This window comes from Anopheles merus, chromosome 2R, assembly GCF_017562075.2.
Source record: "Anopheles merus strain MAF chromosome 2R, AmerM5.1, whole genome shotgun sequence".
NCBI lineage: Eukaryota > Metazoa > Arthropoda > Insecta > Diptera > Culicidae > Anopheles > Anopheles merus.
The window spans coordinates 12,775,606-12,794,653 of record NC_054082.1 but is presented as its reverse complement, the minus strand read 5'-3'; the positions used below and the strand labels follow the sequence as shown (position 1 = coordinate 12,794,653).

At 49.6% G+C, this 19,048-nt stretch overlaps 2 protein-coding genes across 3 annotated transcripts in view; one reads left to right on the top strand and one right to left on the bottom strand.

The window, feature by feature from the left end:
* The window catches only part of LOC121590020, a 32,832-nt gene extending 31,867 nt beyond the window's left edge, over positions 1–965 (top strand). The window contains exons 17-19 of the mRNA XM_041909350.1: positions 56–228; positions 324–440; positions 525–965. Of these exons, the coding sequence (XP_041765284.1) occupies positions 56–228; positions 324–401 (251 nt within the window). The 3' untranslated portion in view covers positions 402–440; positions 525–965. The remainder of the gene's footprint in view (positions 1–55; positions 229–323; positions 441–524) is intronic.
* A 2-nt stretch (positions 966–967) lies between these two features.
* LOC121590759 (scavenger receptor class B member 1) lies at positions 968–16,588 on the bottom strand. Of its 2 annotated transcripts, XM_041910706.1 has the most exons (10): positions 15,330–16,583; positions 5,089–5,180; positions 3,992–4,155; positions 3,675–3,819; positions 3,075–3,275; positions 2,777–3,004; positions 2,571–2,688; positions 2,311–2,477; positions 2,076–2,201; positions 968–1,491 (listed from the first exon to the last, which is right to left on the bottom strand). In XM_041910706.1, the coding sequence occupies exons 1-10, from the start codon at positions 15,601–15,603 to the stop codon at positions 1,282–1,284; spliced, it is 1,725 nt and encodes a 574-aa protein (XP_041766640.1). In that variant the 5' UTR covers positions 15,604–16,583; the 3' UTR covers positions 968–1,281. The 2 variants fall into 2 exon arrangements, with proteins under 2 accessions (XP_041766640.1, XP_041766642.1); XM_041910708.1 differs by lacking the exon at positions 2,076–2,201 and having other exon boundaries at positions 15,330–16,588.
* Between the last annotated feature and the right edge of the window lie 2,460 nt (positions 16,589–19,048).

The window sequence follows — 19,048 nt, the reverse complement described above, 5'->3', positions numbered from 1 at the left end:
TCTCTCTTTCCCTCCCGCGTCTTTTTGCTTCCTCTTTGGCGCCCTGCTCAAACAGTTCAATGGATGAAGGGCACGAAAGATTTGACCAACTCGCCGCGAACGGTGAAGGAAGTGCACGCGGACTACATTCGATTCTCGATCAAGGAAGCAGTGGTCGCGGACGAGGGTGCCTACTTCATCGTGGCCAGAAATCGGCACGGCATCGATCGTTCGTTCACTAAAGTATCGGTACGTGCGAGGGAGATGCCTTGGTTTGGAAGGCGCCCACCGCCGGGGTTCGGATTAATGAGCTTTTTTCTTCATTCTTCTTCTCCCACGCGCAGATCAAGCCACCGAGGGGCTACAAGAAGCACCTGGAGGACGATCTTGATCGGGATGCGCCCGATAAGGGCCGGAAATAAATGCACGCAAAGCACGGCGCTGAAACTTTACACTTGTAGGTAAGCGGAAGGATGCGGGGTTGGGAAGTTGGGCAAAGTAAAACGACATTCTAATTGGCGCTTCTCTCCTCCTCACCGTTCTAGTTTCATTTTGGAATGTTACATTGTGTTTTGACGACGCCACGTTGCTTCTGCCAAATAAAAAAAAGAGAAGCGAACTAGTGGTGGTGGTACTAGAGCAGCTAAGTTATCATTATCAGCATCAGCATCATCGGCGTGAACAGCGAACCGGCAGCACAACAGCACAAGCCGGCAGTAGATATATAGTTCGTTCACCCCTTTATCCCTTAAAACGCATCGAACGTCTGAATCTGCGTGTGGATGATTCAAACTGAAAGAGTTTTGCATTGCGAGAAACATTGTTTACCTTTTTAGTAAGTTTTATGAACCCCTCCCCCCCCCCCCCCCACTCTCTTGTCCTTTATCCAACCCACCTACCCCCGCAACCCCAACACCCAATCATTTAGTTAAAGAGAGAAGCTTTCGTGTTTGTATATGAATAAAACAGAAACGATTTTAAAGAAACTTATCGTGCACGAACGTACCCATGACCTTCAACTGCCCGTATCCGAAGCAAGCGCCATCTGTTGTGCGCTAGCGGTAGCAATTGGAGCAGCTGGACGGAGTCTCGACCGAGTGGTTCTACTTCTTCTATAGCCAGTTTATTAACAGCTAGCCTTAGCCTAGTTACAAAACTTAAAACAATTAAGCTGAAATCTCCTACAACTAGTCTTGCATGCTTGTCATCCCCTGCTCGAGATGAAAGCAATTCAGTTTTGGCCTGGTGTTGTTGTTGTTGTTGTTGTTGGGTGTGTGCTGTCTGTCCTTTTCCCCTAGGCTACTACCAGAGGCTTTCCCGCAGCTCGTTCGAGATGCGGTACGCGGACGAGTAGGCGGACGAGAGCGTCAGCGACACCTTCGTGATGGCAACGAGCAGCAGGATGCCGCCGAATGCGAGCAGGCTGTGCTTTACCACCTGGTCGCCGAACGGCAGTATCTTCAGGTAGAAGAGGAAGCGCGACAGCAGCGTTGGCGGCAGCCCTGGCATCATCTGGTGGAGGCGCATGAGAAAGGAAAAACAAAAGTTCGGAGAAAAAAAGGAAGAGATGCAGCAAAGAAAGAAACGTTAATAACGGTCACGGTGGGGCTAACGGGAGGGGGGGTCAGTGTTTTTTACACCCCCATTTCCAGTTACGACATTGAGCGGCGGGCGGTTTTTGTATGCTGCACAAGATCGTGGAGGGAAATGAAGTCTTCGCCTGAGGGGAAGGCGCAATTGTGAACGAAAAAGAATGTGATGCGGTGTGTTGGTAAGCCATGTGAGATTAAATGTGTATGAGAAAGCGGATGGCGGAGGGATGTCTTCTTTGGTACACGCATACACACATGCACAAACACACACACTCACAAACACACACACTTGCATTTTCTCACTCCGCTCTCAACCCAGCATCAATGGAACGAAAACACGAATGACACACATGCGGCCAGGTTTGGTTAGGATAATGAAACATTGCGATAGTTATTATAGTTACTGAGCACCGGCGATGGAGGCGACGAGGGCGAAAGGCTCATGCGCGTTGAGATGAACATGCCTGGGCGGAGGAAACACACCAACCGGTACGGTACACTTACAATTTCGAACCAGAGTGCCGGCACGACGAGCTTGGAGAACTTCTCGCAGTGTGCCATACTGCTCAGATCGTCCAGTACCATGTTTATCTGGAACTTGACCGACAGCTCCAGCGGAAGTCCCGATATCTGCGTGTCGAGTGCGAGTGCGGAAACAGTCGTAACAAATGGTAAGGGGGGGGGGGGGTTAATGGGCTTCATTCTGAATGGCAATGTTCGCCTCCGTTTGTTTGCTTACCGGATTGATCATGAAATGGCTCCGGTGGGCTATCGGATCCGGCCGGGAACCGTTCACGTGTGACCGCACCTTCGGATCGGCGTCGAGAAAGTGCGGATAGCTGAGGGCGATCGGGAAGCCGTAGTAGCAGCTGGTAACGTCGATCAGACCACGCGGCAAACAGTTACCTGGTGTGTGTGTGTGTGTGTGTGTGTGTGTTGGGAAGAGGGTTTTACATAAAAAAATTACCCTTTGTTTAGCACAAAAGTGGAGATCCTTACCCTTGCGACAGTAGCACTTGTTGCGCGGATCGTACTCGCCGTTATCGAGCGCATTTTCCTCAAACACAAACTTGGTTGCCTTCAGCCCGTCCACCTCGTAGTCGGTACCGTTTTGGATCTAAAAAAAAAGAAAAAGACAATGTCACATTATTTATTCGCTCCCAATGTTCTTGTGCTTGCGCTGTTTCACGCAGCGCACTGCTCACCAGTATCTGCGCACGGCACATGCTTTTCCGGAAGAACAGCAGCTGATCGTCCGGCTCGATGAAGCTCTTAAACTTGGTACCGTCGGACGCGTTGCGGATGTTGCTGCAATGGCTCCCATTCCACTGGGCAAGGTCCGGCGACCCGAGGTAGGTATCGTACAGGCCGGAAACGCTCGCCGTCGTCTCTCCCGTGTAGAACGTTTCGAAATCATCATCAAAGTCGTACATCTGTAGAGCAGTGAATGGAGCGGTTAGTGCTTGCTAAACGGAGGACCTCCCGCCATTCGCCCATTCTTACCCGATCGATCAGGCCCACCTTGTCGAACGATATCCAGTTCGGCAGGAAGGTGTAGCCGAGCGTGGTCAGTGTGGTCGGATAGCCGTACATAAACTCGCGCGCCGTCTGTCGCTCGAGCGGCTGCACCTTCGTTTGCCGTATCAGCAGATTGATTGGCCAGCGGATAAAGTACGGCTGTTTGGCGGCCACGTGCGCTATGCTCTAGAAAAGGAGAAGAAAGGAGCAATTTTTAGGATTAAACTAAATAAAGTTACTACCAAAGGAAGAGAAAGTGATACTTACCAGGCATTACACCGTCACCACCACCACAACATACATCCCGTTTCCACTCCGGCGGGAGGGGTTTTTGGTTAATAAGTGTGTGCGTATTGAGAAATGTGAATCCTCGGGAAAGAAGATTACCAACTCTTTACTACAGTTTGCAAGTTTGCGTTTGTAATTAGTAAGAAAGGGACGACACTTAAGCCTTAACCTTGCCATCATTGTGTTAACCGGTTTAATGATGAAGAGACACCAAAAAAAGGTATGTTAGATGTTCCTTGGCCACCTCCCGAAGTTAGATTACAGCTTAGCGTCGATCGCATTACTTCTCAAACTTACCAGCAGCGCAATGTTGGGCATCATAAAGACATCATCCTCGCGCAGGTTGCCGGACATGCCCTTCTGAAAGATCAGCGGATGGTGCGGTCTCGTCGAAACGGTCCCATTGTCGTTGAACGTAATGTTGTCGTGCGACATCAGCTCCCTTATAAATAGTGCGTAAAAATAGACACATTGACATAGGCATTGAAACAAAAAAAAAACAGGAAGCCGCAATAAGGGGTAAAGCAACATCGGCACGATCGATCGATCGATCCCTTTTTTGCGCGCGATCGTACGCGTTCGTCCTTGGAGCAGTTGGGAATGTAGACGCTCACCTGTAGACGTACGGGCCCACCTCCTCGATCTGCATCGTTTCGGCCCGGCCCGCCATAAAGTCTTCCGCGTTGGTCACGTTGAACAGATAGATCTTGATGTACAGATCGACGGGCGGTGTGCGCCAGAGGTTGAAAATTTCCGACCCTTCCTGGAAGATTAGTTTCTGCCGAGGGGGCATCATCCGGGGCAGCAATGGAAAGAGGGGAAGAAGAGGAAAAACAAAAACCGGTACGATCAGTTTACACAGCAACACTCCTTTGTTTTTCCTGCTCCTGGCAATTACGTGGTGGCGATCCCGCAAATAACGGCGCAACGGGAAGACGACGTTCGATTGTGCGCGCATGGGAACAACCGGGACCGACCCCGGAGAGGACAAGCTTGTAGTTTGCTGTTGTTGAGGTGCTCGTTTCGTGTTTCGGAATGCCAATCACTGTCCAAACCGGGTGCATACACACACACACACACACACGCACTACACTCTCATTACACAAACAGGGCGCTTTTTTTCGCGTCAAGTTCGTTCACCAGGAGAGGAGTTGAGTGTTGCGCGCGCGCGCGCGCGTTGGTGGTGTGCATTTTTTATTGCATTTATTTTTCAAGGTCTAGTCCGAAAGTACGCAACACAAAGAGCGGTTGGACGAGTTTTTGCGCAAAAAAAAAAAATAAATAAATAAATGTCGGCGTACCACAAGCGACAAGCGAGGTGCATTTTTAAAAGGAAACTACCGACTAGGAATTTGGTTGATTTGCCGTCGTTTTTTTCCCCTTCATTCCCATCCATCTTGCGAGGGAACTTTCATCGGGTGCGTATTAATGTTGCGTAAAATTTCCGCGAGCTTCCCCGCCTTTCCCCAAGAGTACGCAAAACAGAATTGCCTTTGCTTTGTAATACATTGGGAATGTCAGGGCAGGCGTTGAATGTTAACGAAGTTGAGAGGCTCGTTCATCAGCAATGCGGGGGGGGGGGGAACGAAACTTAATCGAACCCTTTAGTATTCTTAAGGCACGCGCAATGCTAAATGGTAAATCACACGTAAATGTCGCTCTTGTTGTGGTGTTGCAGCAAATTTGCTCTGCATTTACTGCTACTACTTACCCATTTAAATATTAGCAAATAAGGATCAAGGATGTGAATGAGCGCACCGCAGATGATGAACATGAAGCCGGCGGCCATAAGCATAAACGTTCCTGTGATGGGGAGAAAAGAGAAAAGGAAGGGACATTAAATTAAGTGGGAAAGGTCTTAAATTTTAAACAGCTTTTATCCAGTTTTTTCGCATTGAATAATTGTACAGAAATTAACTACTAAATTTATGTTTAAATTGCAGCAATTTATTGTCGCATGTTCCCCCCTGTTTACTACTTATTATTTAGAGTGTCTAAAAAGTACTAAGAATAACTATTATAGATTTCGATTATGCTTTAAAATCCAAAATTTATACACCAAAAAGTCTCACTAATAAACTATAAGTTTTAATCTTTAGAAAGTTATCGCACTATTGGCTCTAATCGCACGAGCACATGGGCCATAGTTTAGAGACCCCCGGTCTAGACATTGGTCCTTGAAATTAGTGTTTGTTCTGGTCAATGGAGCATGATCTGCCCCGCGCGACCAGCACTTCACCCATTACGGTCAAACCGAAAACTGGACCAATGCGTAAATAGCGGCCAATGAGCCGGGTGCCGAAATGTACCATTCAAAATCGAAAGAAGTAGTGCAAACAACTTTGGAGCATATGTTGCTCCATTAATACAAAAAGCGTCCAATTTCGAAATCGAAATACTCCGAACTTATCGGTACGTCTTCTGTACAGGGTTTTGCTAGGGGTTCTCATAGTTGTGGGACACTTCTTTGACTTTTTCTGATTGGAAATGAGTTTCATACGATGGAAATTAGACTGTATCGCATCCCTATTGGACAGGCTCCTGGGGAATTCCTATTGGATTTGCTCAACAAACGGTACTACAGTGTCCAATTCACATGGCATACAGGGTTTCCCACGATTTATTGGTTGGTTCCCATCATTTTTTGGTGGGTTCCCATATTTTTTTGGTGCGTTCCCACGATTTTTTGGTCGTTTCCCAGAATTTGTTGGTCCAATTGTATTGATATCCAATCGGAAAATACCAATAAATTATGGGAACGAACCAAAAATCTATGGGATACGACCAAAAAATCGTGGGAACGCACCAAAAAATCATGGGAACTGACCAATAAATCGTGGGAAACCCTGTAAAGTTCTTTTCCCGTTCAGAAAGAGTTAACATACGGCCGTATCGTCGAAGAAGGCTAGTCGCTCAGGGTGGAGTGGACAGGGTTTGTACCACTAGATTGGGCAGAACAAAACCTAGATGGTTTTCTAATTTTCGATCATAGCGGGCTATGAAATGAGTGAAAATGAGCGTCGCGGGGAACGTTCCCGGGAATGAACAAGCTCCCCGATACGGCCGATAGTGTCCCACAACAGTGAGAACTCTTGGAAAACCCTGTAAAACTGTTTTGAACTGATTGATAGAGAATGACCATAAAGACCGTGTTGCTTATACATCTTGTGTATATTTTTTTTTTATGAATCATCACATTCAAATAATTATGTCCATTGGGGTTGAAAGTATTCCATCAATAGTAATATGAATAAAACGCATTTTAATGATAGTGCTTGGGTAGTAGTCATAGAACAACAACAACTCTAATAATTGGCAATGGAAAAAAGAGAATGGATTTGAGGCGTACTTCCTTAAACGTGATGCTAGCGGTCACTGTTATTAGAACTATTTAAATATTCTTTAATGTGTAGGACCTTACCTAAATTGCAAAAAAAACAAACAGCTCTGCATTGAATGCAATGCGCCATCGAATCGTGATTGTGCAAATTATATCAACTTTTTCCCCTGCGCGTAGCATCCTTTAATCATCCTTCCGTGTATCCAACAATTATTAATTAATCTGCAGCAGGTGTTGCTCAAACGTGCCCAGAACGACCACCAGAAACAATGCCACCAACACGTGAACTTCCGGTAGATTAGCCAGCCAACCCATCATCCTTTTTCCCGCACCGAACAGCGTGTGTGTGATTTATCTGCTACTACTAATCGACAGCACGATTTGCTGTGTATACCGCTGCTAGATTAGCTAGTTGGCTAATTTACCACATCACTGCACCACCGCTTTTGACCGGCCAAGTTGCAGTTGAACCTGTTCCGCCCGGGCTCGATTACCCCCTTCCCCTCTGGCGTGAGAAGGCGTGGAAAGGGAAAGGACCGTTGCAATCATTCTAGCACTCGTGCGCATCAATGAGCGCAGTAATTGTGGCTGTGCAGAAAGACAGCTCAGGTAAGGCAGTTGGCAGCATGGAAGGGCTAAAGTTCAATCCCACTTACTCTGCCGGGGTGACAGTGCTGTGACGCACGATGAAGCAAATAGCAGTTAATGGTATGGTGTTTTTTTTTTTCTCTCAAAACAATAATAAGCAAATTACTAACCCAGCTTGCAGCGGAGATTAGCGTTCTGGAATTGTGCTTTGCGTGAGAAGCTTTGCCCAGACTGGATCTTGATCGGTGCGCCCACATGATCCTCCAACCGAGCGGGAACATCGTACAAATCCCACACATATCCTTAAGCACCTGTACGATCAATTAGCGGACGTCACGTGGTGCATCCACCCGCTAATCCAGCCCCGAGAATTTTTGCACACAAATCCGGTTCGAAGGGCCAAAACGAAAGCGCGAGAAAACGATTCCACTGTTAGCTCTCACATGGAGGCAATTAAATGCCCATCGATCGGAAGGGGCACGCTGTCACCCGCACCTACCCGCGGCGACCAAAAACGTGTTAATGACATGTGCGCCGGACATACGGCCACACCTCTTCAATGGTGAGGGGGTGTGTGAGGGAACCGGTGATTAATTACAAGCGGTACTCAACCGTATCATTGAATCCACAACCCGCCGAAAGAAGACATTAATTTGCGATCAAACATAAATGCGTAAATCAGGCGTAACGCTTCACTGGCCACGGGTGAATCGTACTTGATCGCGTGATTGCGATCAGTCAGCGCCTACTGTGCATCGTCGGCACGGGACGAAAGAAATCATCAAAAGCATGTTTTTCGCAAGGAGAACAAAACGTTCCGTCCGAACGCAGCGAAGGTTGCTTGGATTCGATGGAAATGGCCGCATTTTTTTTTTTATTATCGAACAATCGAAATCGACGCCAGGCCCCCCAAGATAGCGCTTAAAGAATGGTTTCAAATATTCAAAAGAGCTTGCAAGGAAGCAAAAAAAAGAAGAACATCATCAAAAGTTCAAGGTGCTCATACCAAACGGAAGGGGGTATATTAAGGTGGTGTGTAGCGTAGTTTCAGTTTTTTCATTCACATACACTCTCGCCCGCAATTGAACGACTGCGTGCAACAATCCACTCTTCAGTTGGAAATTGAACGCAACTATTCTCTCCCAAAACGTGAAGGTAAAAAAAATAAAATCGAAAAGCCCTATTGGTAATGAGTGGCAATGCTAAATGTCATGTCCTTGGGTCTTTTGGGAGCAGCGGCAACAGCGCTCTGGCCGGCCACACCCCATCAATCTGCATCCACAACATCCATCAGCACACGCAAACAGGATCGGCCCGCCGACACGTGAGCCGATCGACTCGGCCGAAGGCATTCATTAGCAAATTACCATCTCCTGGATGTGGTGGAGGAGATTCATAAAATAATTACACGCGAGGCGTTGTGTGATTTATAATCGGGAGCCCATCATGCACACACACTGACCACACACACACGGCTTTGGGACGGTGGGCCGATTTGCATTCGAACGACATCCCCACGGCAACGGGACATGGTGTGTGCTGTCAGTGTCCGTCCATCCGTCTATTCGATATTCAAATAAACCGATTGCGCCCTTAACATCGACCGCAGCGAGCCCCGGGACTGGTTCGGCAGCGGGCGGATTGTTTACAGTAAGCCACCATCTTGCTTTGGTTCGACAGCTAACCGCGGACTATATTTGCATACGCCGCCACCGCCGTTTGCCTTACGGTTGGCGAGGTTGCTTCTGCCGGATGCGTCATTCTTGACGTGCGATACATGCTTCCTCGTGCTCTTGTTCGCAGCTTGGAAGATAATGTTGAGATAAAGAGATTTTCTAAATGTTGATTTCTGCATACGCGAACTCTGAGATATCTTAGTAATCTAAGTATCGATCTCCACCGTCTGCTGGAAGTCAAGTCGGTCCAGGATCTGATATTTAACCTATATCGTTTCTGGAACGGAATCCCTCATACTCAAACCGATCGTACGATTGACGCTGATCCTGTATTGATCTTGGAACTGATCCTGCACTTGTTTCAATGACCTGAGAATGTCCCTAAACCTATACCGACACTGGAACTGATTCTGGAATCAATTCTGCATTTGTATAGATCCTTGAATTGACGACCCATTGCGTTCCTGGCACTGTAACCGTACCCAAGCCATTCCTGGAACTGATTCCGAACCCCTTTTGGTCCTTAAATTGTATTCTGATACAAAAACTGTAGCTGGATCAATCTCAGTCTTGAAATGAATCGTGAAACTGTTCAAAACCCGATAGAGTACCTACTCCGATCTAGCGGCTGATTCCACTGCCATAATTATCGAATACCCTTCCATTCGGCAACAGTTCTTTTGTAATTTCGGCGTAGACATTTAGGGTAGACAATTAGTCATGTTAGTACCCAGGAAGTAACAAACTTAATTAATGCCCGTAAGGTCTAGCTAGAATTTGCACATAGAGAGGAGAAGAGATACCTTAGCTCCAACAATGGGATATTTTACGATATCAATTGTGTTTTCCCTATGCAGTTTGACATTTGAAACCTCAAATTATGTCAACAATCCATAATATAATTCAGTTAATGATCCAGATCGCTATCTGTTTCAGCAGAGTCAGTTTCAGAAAATCTTGGCATCTAGTACAGATTTTCAACAGACATTGATTGAGTTCCTTTCTCAAGGCATGTACAAGCATACACGATGCTCATGATATTTAATTGCAGTTCTTAGGGCTTTTTAATACCAGTTTACGAAAAAAAACAAACCCTCCCTAACCGGCCTGTACCCTCAATGCCCTAAAGCGTTGGCTCACACACACCACTGCAATTAATCCCTCTCGTTTTGTTAAATTAAATAAAACATACATCGAACCGACCTGATACATACACACTCTCTCTTGCATACACACGCTGGCAGGGCATGGAGAAAAACAAGAAACTCCAATCTAATGCATACCGACCGAAGCGAGCTTCGTTCGACCTTGGGACTCACTATCTCCTCCCCACCAGTGCAGCCATTTGACCGATTCGGAAAATCTATGCTTATCGACTAGATGCCTCATGTACGAGCACACATTCCAAGAGGCCACCCTACTGCCCTTTCCCCTCGATCTCCCCCACCCATCAAGAAGAGCGGTTCTTGCGGCCGTCGTATTTTGCCGCGCTCCATTGACTGGACAACACACACACCTCGAACGGAGAGCGCTACCCACAAGAGACACTTGCGAATGTTGCAAGGTTGCACTCCGTGTGTGTGTGTGTGCTTGGTAGGTGCATCGGGTGCAGCAGGTGAAGTGTGCGTCCGACCGCTTAGAGGTGCGGTGGTCTTCGATCCACTATCGCTAGCCAGTCATGTGGAAATCATAATTGCGAGTGCACTTTCCAGCCGGTTTGTGTATTGTTTTGGGGGGGGGGGGGATGGGGCCATTTTTTGCTCTCCTCCCGAGACCGACCGTTAGTAATTCTTCCGTTAGCCGTGTGTAACCTTATCGGGCCTTTTTTTTATTGTGTTTTTGTGTTGTTTTTTTGTTCTTGCTGTTTGCAACCATTTGCGTAAAGACGTATCGGTGTTCGCCTTCCGCGAGCACACGCGCAAGCGAAATTGAAACACACACACACACACACACATACACTCTTGCCACGGGGAGATGGCCACGAAGGACGAGAGTCTTGGCACAAACCTGCCTTAATGGGAAATCGCTAGAAGGACGTGCAAGAGTGTGTGGCTCGGTGTTAAAAAAACGCACCGTTGGTGGAGTGTACCGGTGCCGATCACTTATCAGCGAGCTTTTCTTTTGTTTGTTATCGTTACAGCCCCATCCATCAAGGCACTTCTTCACAAATGACACTGAAATGTCGCACACCGAATGACAAGTAAAAAAAAAAAAAACAGGTCCATCGACAAAGCGGGCAACAGATTGAAGTTCAGCACGCGTAATTAATTGTCCTCGAGTGCCGCGAGTGACAATCAGCTCAGGACGATCGCGATCGCACCGAGTGCCGAGTTGGCGGCAAGCCGGTGCGAGAGGCGGCTCGGGGAGCGACAATTACTGGCCATGAAAAGTAGTAACAATAAAAAGACAACGATGGCCACCCGGTCCGATGAAGGCCGGCGGCGGGTTGCGGTACAAAATGCAAAACCGAACACAAAACAGCGCACACCGAAAGAAACAGGTACTCCTTGACCCTGGTGAAGATCACCGGCCAGGACGATCGAAGCGACCAGAAGTTGCTGTGTGTCAACATTCCGGTGCATGTGTTCTTGCTGCCCTGATGGCGTTAAATTCCTCTGGCCGTTGGTGCGTCATACGCATGCGGCGCACCTGAACTCATTAGCGCACACGCTCGGCTAGATCCTGAAGGCGAATCGATCAGCAGTGACCGGTGTCTGGCGGCTACAGTTGCGAGCCTGGTTAAACGGGCAACATTATCAACCTAAACGACAAATGAGCAATTAACATTTGCATTCACTCGCAGTGACCGACGGACAAATACCGACGTCATAGCAAACCGTCAGTACCCAACTGTTTGCCGACTCCGCGCGCACTCATCTCCAGTTAATTCTGAATCCAGCATCAAACAGAGCGACATGTTGCAAGCTCATCCCGACTCCCGACCCCGGGGATCCCCTGTCTCCCCCCACCCCCCACCCCCCCATTCCCCACCGTTACGTAACACCGGCTCGGAGTTGCATAAACAGCGTGCGCGTTTATCAAATCCCTTCGCTCATTCAAATCTCGCGCATCCCTTCCTCATACGCGCTCCCGGAAAGGCCAACCACGTTGCACGTTTGAGAACTGCGCAGGGTGTCGACCTACACCTACCTCGGACAGTCAATTAAAGTGGAGAACTTTCCCGACGGTGCTGCTGCTGCTGCTGCTAAACAACGTATCGCACACGACGGCCGGTAGTCGGTAGAAATCTGCTGCGTCGTTGTTGTCGCTTTCCGACGACATTGGCCATCGGCGTACGCGCCCGGCGGTGCAAGGGAAGGGTGTGTAGAAAAGCGGCAATGAGGTGGGTCTGTGTGTGCCTGATAATTATCGGTACACATTTGTGTCCCACATGACACGCAAACGAAGCGTTACCGGGCGTATGCAAAAAGGGCGGAAAAGGGGGGCGCGTGGGTAAGGGAAGAAGGGCGTGTGCGTGTGTGTTTGGATCTCCCTTTCAGCAATCGGTCAGCAGGGTGCAGAGCAGAGGGTCAAAACGGTAGAGGTAACAGGATATGGTAATGGTCTCGTCTCGTCGCAGGGGCCCCCATTACGCGCCCTTTACCCGGCTGCCGTTCGTTCTTCAAGGAACCATGCAGGGGTTAAAATCATTAGCCCTGGGAGAAGGGTTAGGAGGGTGGTCCGATCCGTTATCCGTTGTCCTAGCTGGGGAGCTGAGAGACGTTGGAAGGGGTTTGTTTGCGTATCACCCAACAGTGGGTGCTAGAATCTAGCCGATGGAATTTATAAAATGTATGTTTTTTATCGCAGTTTTGTAAGCGGCGAGTAAGTGAGATGTTATCGACTTGACGCTGTTAAAAGTGACGTAAAGGTTGTTTTTGAAAGTTGTAGTAGTTGTTTTTCTGACAAATAGATGGCGCAACAGTTTAGCAGCACACAGCCGTCACAAAACAAACACGCCTGACAACATCAGCTTAAGTGGAGAGAATTGTGCTAGAAAGCGATTTTCTCAATCTCACTTTTGCTGAAGGGTTCTCACTTATTGATAATGTATTTTTAGATGATATATGCTCTCTATATATCCTTCCCTTTACTAATCTCCTTACAGTCACAAAATCACATCATTTTTCGAGGACCGAACCCTGAACGGGTGGTCCCCCTATTGTTAGGTGATCCCCCTGCCAACTACACCACGGGACCGGTTTGATTGCGCACCTGCTTAACGTCGAACTGCTTCCGCGCACATATTCTGCACAGTGTTCGTTTTGCGCCCTAACGCCGGCTGCTACTGGGAGAGTGGGCACCTTTCTACTAACTGCACAACGGTAGGCAAGGCATGACGAAATGTAATTCTACCCTGTCTACTAATGCCACTCCTGCCGCTAATACCAACAATTGAACGTTATACAACATACGATCGAAAGGCAACCCACCAAATGATTCCAATCGCTAGCGAAAGCTCCTAGCTACCACGCTACTCAGCTACTGCTAATGTCCATTAATCCCATACCCAATTGGGGGTTGGGAAGGCGGCTTGTCTGAAACGTGAGCATAAGCACCTGTAATCCGAAATCGCTTCCTAAAATCAATCAACCACAAATTACGCCCCCACCCCCGCCCTTTCCACCAAGAACGATCATCCCGGAGCGCGTGCAGCACAAAACGGGCGCGTTTCGATTGATGGTGTAGCCCGCGCTGTCCATCAAATACTGGTTTGGCCTGTTCGAACGGTTCGGTTGGCCGTTCAGCCACACAGTCGCTCACCTCGGCATCCCCGAGGGACTGAGACACAGCAGAACATAAGGCACACACTAACACTCCCTGCAGCCCAGTTGAAGCGGCCAGTCCGGCGTGCATCCTGTGCCGGCTGAATGGCGTGCTTTGTTCGACAGTAAATGTGCAGAGCTGTGGAACACACGGATCACTAGAAATTAGCTATTCTTCGCAACGTGACACGAGCTTATAGAGCAAGACTTATTCGTTACTCCAAGATGGTGGTGGTGGAAAATAATGATCGTCCGATCGGCCGGACGGGTCGGATCATGCATATAATTCAATATTCTTACAACCCCGCCGAATGGATGTCGTTACTGTCCCCGGCAATTAGGCGATATCGGGCGCTATCTCGTGGTGTCCAGCGGGACAGTAGAGATACAGGGATAGAGAGGGATACAAAGAGAGTGACAGAGATAGATAAAGAGAGAGAGAGAGAGAGAGAGAGAGAGAGAGAGAGAGAGAGAAGAGAGAGAGAGAGAGAGAGAGAGAGAGAGAGAGAGAGAGAGAGAGAGAGAGAGAGAGAGAGAGAGAGATGGTGCCCTATGACACAATACGCCAAACAAGGTACACCATGCGGTTAAGGTTAAACACGCGCAAAGAATGCGCGCCTGCGGGGAATGTCTTGGCTGTCGTATGGCGTGTGGCGTACGCGGAAATAGACGTACCCCGGCCAGGTAACAATGCTGGTGATCGAGTGGAATTTTCCAAACCAACAACATCGGGCGTTTGACATTTGGGAAGGTTCTGTCATGCAAGGCACTGGGCGCGAAAACACCCAGCCAATGTGCAGTGCGCGCATATCAAGATGTCGGAGCTTGTTGCGCCAACACTCTTGTGTGTGTGTGTGTGTGTGTGTGTGTGTGTGTGTGTGTGTGTGTGTGTGTGTGTGTGTGTGTGTCGGTACAGGTTTTCCTTTTCCTTGCACAAAGTGCTGCCACTGCTGCATGGTGCTGCAGCTTGCTACGCGCTCAAGTCTTCTAGCCTTCTCACGACAAGAAGCCGAAGAAGAAGAAAACCGGGTCCCCGCGATCGGTAGGTAGGCGCAGAAATTTGGACACCGATCGGATCGGGTGATCGGGTGGCGATGGGTTTACACTTGTTGCCCTTCGATGCGAGCGCATGATTTCAACATCCCGCCACCAAGTCTTGCGTTGCCCCGTCCCTTCGATCACGGCACCTCACTCCCCTCTTCCTCCCGTAAAGATCACCAGCACTCGGAGGCTGCCTGTTTTTCCGTTTGCATTGCGAGTGTCAAGCCCCCCCACGTGCGCTCACGCTCGGCGGCGTGTGTGCGGCTCGACTTCTGCGTCTCGGCACGAGAATGTGGTATCGCTTCTGCACCGGGGAAGGCTCGTTTGAGTGCAATCCATCCACCGAAAGGGGAGGGATTTCTGCAGCCAGAGCGAACGCAAACACGCAGGCCTCCGACTATGGTCCGTTGGCCCGGTTCCGAATCTCCGCACAAGCCGAGACACAATTTTCCTTCCGCCACAAACACTGTCGCGCTCGATTTTACTAAACAAATGCAAAAGCACCCTCCCTCCATTGCTGCTGCTGCTGCGTCATACTTACGGTTGGGGTAGCGCGTGTGTCGGCCATGCTTCGGTTGGTGGAAGAAATAGTCGAGCAGGGAAAATTCACTCCGAATCCGGCGCCGGAACGGACCGAGGCTCACTGACCGGCGGCGCTGTGACGTCCCGGAGCTGCCGCCACCGCCCGACGAGGAGCAGCAGTCCCCGCTGCTGCTGCTGCTGCCGCCCAAACTGCCACTGCCGCCAGCGCAGCTCGGACTGCCGCCGAATATTGTTTGATACTGACCACCAAACAGACTCGCAAAGTCACGCATGGTGTGGTTGTGTTTCCTTCTTCCTCTTTTTGTATGTGTTTTGTGCTCACTTGTCACACTGCACACTGACAGCCAAACGTCAAGGCTCGGAACCTTCGCTCCTCACTCACTAAGCCTACTGCGCCGTTTTGGGGAATCGCAAAATGGCAGCGTCCGCTCGCAACTGCTTCACCGTTGATTACACCTTTCACAAGCACCCACCCACAAAGTTAAATAAATCCCACAGCACAGAAAATCGAACCCCCAGCCAGCACGGTGTCACTTCACTTCCCTCCACACTGTCTGTCTTTCACTCCGTTGCGCGGCAAAATCACTCCACAAACGCGAACCTTTCGGCAATCACTGAACCTTGCTTTATCCTTGCTCGAAAAAGGACAGATCCGCCATATAAACTATGGACGCGTGCGAGGGGCACCAGGAATCGTTAGCGCATGCACCGCACACGAGCCACCAGCCCCATTGACACGAAGCGCGCTGCAAAGTTGAAAAGGGAAGGACTTCAACTCCTTTCGGACGAGTTCGAAGCGTTCGTTCTTGTTGCCTCTCTTCTTTTTGCTTCTTCAGTTTCACTGCGTTCGTTCGCTCGTTCGCGATCGTTCTGCGTCCGTCGTGATGAGCGCGCGGTAGTAGACTGTGGCGAGTGCTCAGGCGCGGGCTTCTTTGTAGTGCACTTGCACCCGCGTGTGCGTTAAGTAACCCTCCCTCTTCGCCTTCCCCGGGTCACATACACACACACACACACACCGGTCCGTAGCTGCTGTGCGCGCACAGACACACACACACGCTGGATGGATTCGTCCGGATTGGAACCTGCTGGAACTCGAACCCCGCTTGGTGTGTGTGTGTGTGTGCGAACGAGACGGAGGCTTCAGTGGCTTCAGCGTTTTAAGATGAAAAAGGACAGTGGCTTATTAAATGGGAAGGGCGGCTACGGCGGCGCGGTGGCAGCGGCTGTTGTCGTAGTAGAAGAGTTGAACCATTGCAAAACCAGTTGATACTGTTGCAGCCCCCCACCTCCTCCCTTCCCGGTCGGTCCAGTGCTAGTGGTCCGAGCGAGTGAATATGCACTCGTGAGTGCAGTGCGTGTACCCGCTACTAGCAGTAGCACATTGGCGGTGCAATTTGCAATCTGTACGTACGCACCACCGCATTCGTGAGATGCATCGGCCCGGTTTGGGGGCAAGAGAGGGTGTGCCAGGGGGGGGGGGGGGGAGAAGGCGTCTTGCAGTAAGCGCGTGAGTCAATAAACATCACTGGAGCTGCTGGAGGCTGTGACGCTGCATCGGTGCGGTCCAGCTAGTAAAATCGCAAGAAAACGTCAATGAACACCCTCACATCACACGCTCGTCCCAGTGTCAACCTGTCTGCCGAACGATCTTTTCGCGCTCTCTCTCTCTCTCTCTCTCTCTCTCTCTCTCTCTCTCTCTCTCTCTCTCTCTCTAACACACCTCCTAGGACTGCAGGCAAGGATGTTGTGGAAGCTTCTGAGGCAAAATGTCGATCACACTGTTTGGCCGCGACTGCGCTGGCGGTGGAAGTGCCGTGCACATGCCGTTATTATTCACACACACGCACGCACGGCACGGTGCACTATCGGAACCCTTGCCTTGGAGCCGCCGCTTGGACAGCGATTAGACGAAATTAATAATGGCTACCGCTGCCGTATGACAGGAGCACCAACACTCACACTCACACTGCAATTAGTCTGGGGTCGAGGTCACACCGGTGCTGTACGGTACGGACACCCGGATATCGGAACCGTGGTATCTTCCTTTCCTTACCCAGACCACCTAACAACCGAACCACCCACACCCACACACACGCGCGCATTTCCTTGCAATAGTGCGACTCCTTGGCGAGAGGACGCAAGAAATAGGGAACTAATGAGACGACGAAAGGCGCGCGTGTGCGGTTGGGAGAGGTGCATTAACCGCACTTGAATTCTAGCTGCACTCCATTGCCATCGGAGACTCCCCCCCCCCCCCGTCCTGTGTATGTGTGCATCGTCTGTGCGTGTATGTGGGTTAGTCGGTGTTCTTGCGATGGTGGACAGTTCTCGTCGTCCAAACGTGGACAGTTAGAGTTCGTCGCTGTTAGCTCGTTAGCTAATTGCGCGCGAATGCGTGCACACACACACACACACACGCGCGTGACCCCTTACCACCCAATGTCACCAACCCATTTGCCTTTGTTCCTCATCTTGGCTACCTTCGGAAGCGACTGTTTTTCCGCGTCGCGTGAACTCATTATCGCGCACTGATCGATTGACCTGTGGATTGGGAATCTCATCGCGAAAGTGGATCCACCGACATCCACCGAAGTGCCAAGTGTCTCGCACAAAACTAGTTTTCTTGTTGAGCCAAGAATGCCGTCGACATCCTTCTCGGTTAGCGTAGCACGATTACAAAACAACAGGCCGCGCGAGTGTGACCTTCGCGTACGCACACGCTCATGACTCAGGGGAATCCCTCCGAATGTCGCCCAAACCGGAAAACTGTACACCGCGTAATGGGGTGCGCTTCCGCAACGGGAGTGCGCCCACGAGACAGAGAGAGAGAGAGAGACAGTGAGTGAGTGAGTGAGTGCGCGGGAAAAACACTCACACAATGCTTGCGGTGGCGTCTTACAACTTACCGCACCGGAGTACTTTTCCACGCGAAAGCGCCGGCTCATCGTCGTTCCGCCGTGAGTAATTGGTCCCGCTCGGAGCTTCCGAGATTCTGATCTTGATATCTTTTTTTCTAACCGCGGATGCACTGGAGCGCGCGCCCGCGCTATATTTTCCTACCAACTGTCACTGGGAAGCGGATAATTGATTACACATTAAGCGTCACCTGTGTGCAGTGCAGTGCACCGAACCGAGGATATTCGAGTCGTGATGCGGATTGCGGTTGTAGCTGTAGTGTTAGAATGCAGTAACCAGTAGTAGCGTCCATTACTACGGTTATAAATATTAATGCTGACTCATGTGGTTTTGAAGCGTGTGTACAAATGTTGACCGTTTCTCACGTGCGTGCTAAAGAGCCTTTCTAGGTGATAGGCGTTCTAGCTAAAACGACGTCAAAGCGGGGAAAAACGCACCATTTCCGAGAGCCGGAGTCGGGGGATCATATTTACAGGATGTTTCGAAAACAAGCCTAAAGCTTCTGAATGGTCAGTTACCAGGTGGGATTGCTGACGCTTCCCGACTTCTCGGATTGTGAACCAATTACGAATGGGAACCTGGCACGAGCACCGTGACCAAGTCCAACTCTACTGTCCCATGAAACATTTCCTATACCTTTTACACTTAAACAAGTGTAAACAATGGTTTCTTATGGCTGTACTAAGCCACAGAGTTTTAACATATCTTCTGAAGATGATAAACAATCTTTACAGTTTGATGATGATGATGATCACCTCTTACCCCAACACAGATTTGACACTCTTTGCCCAACATAGTTGT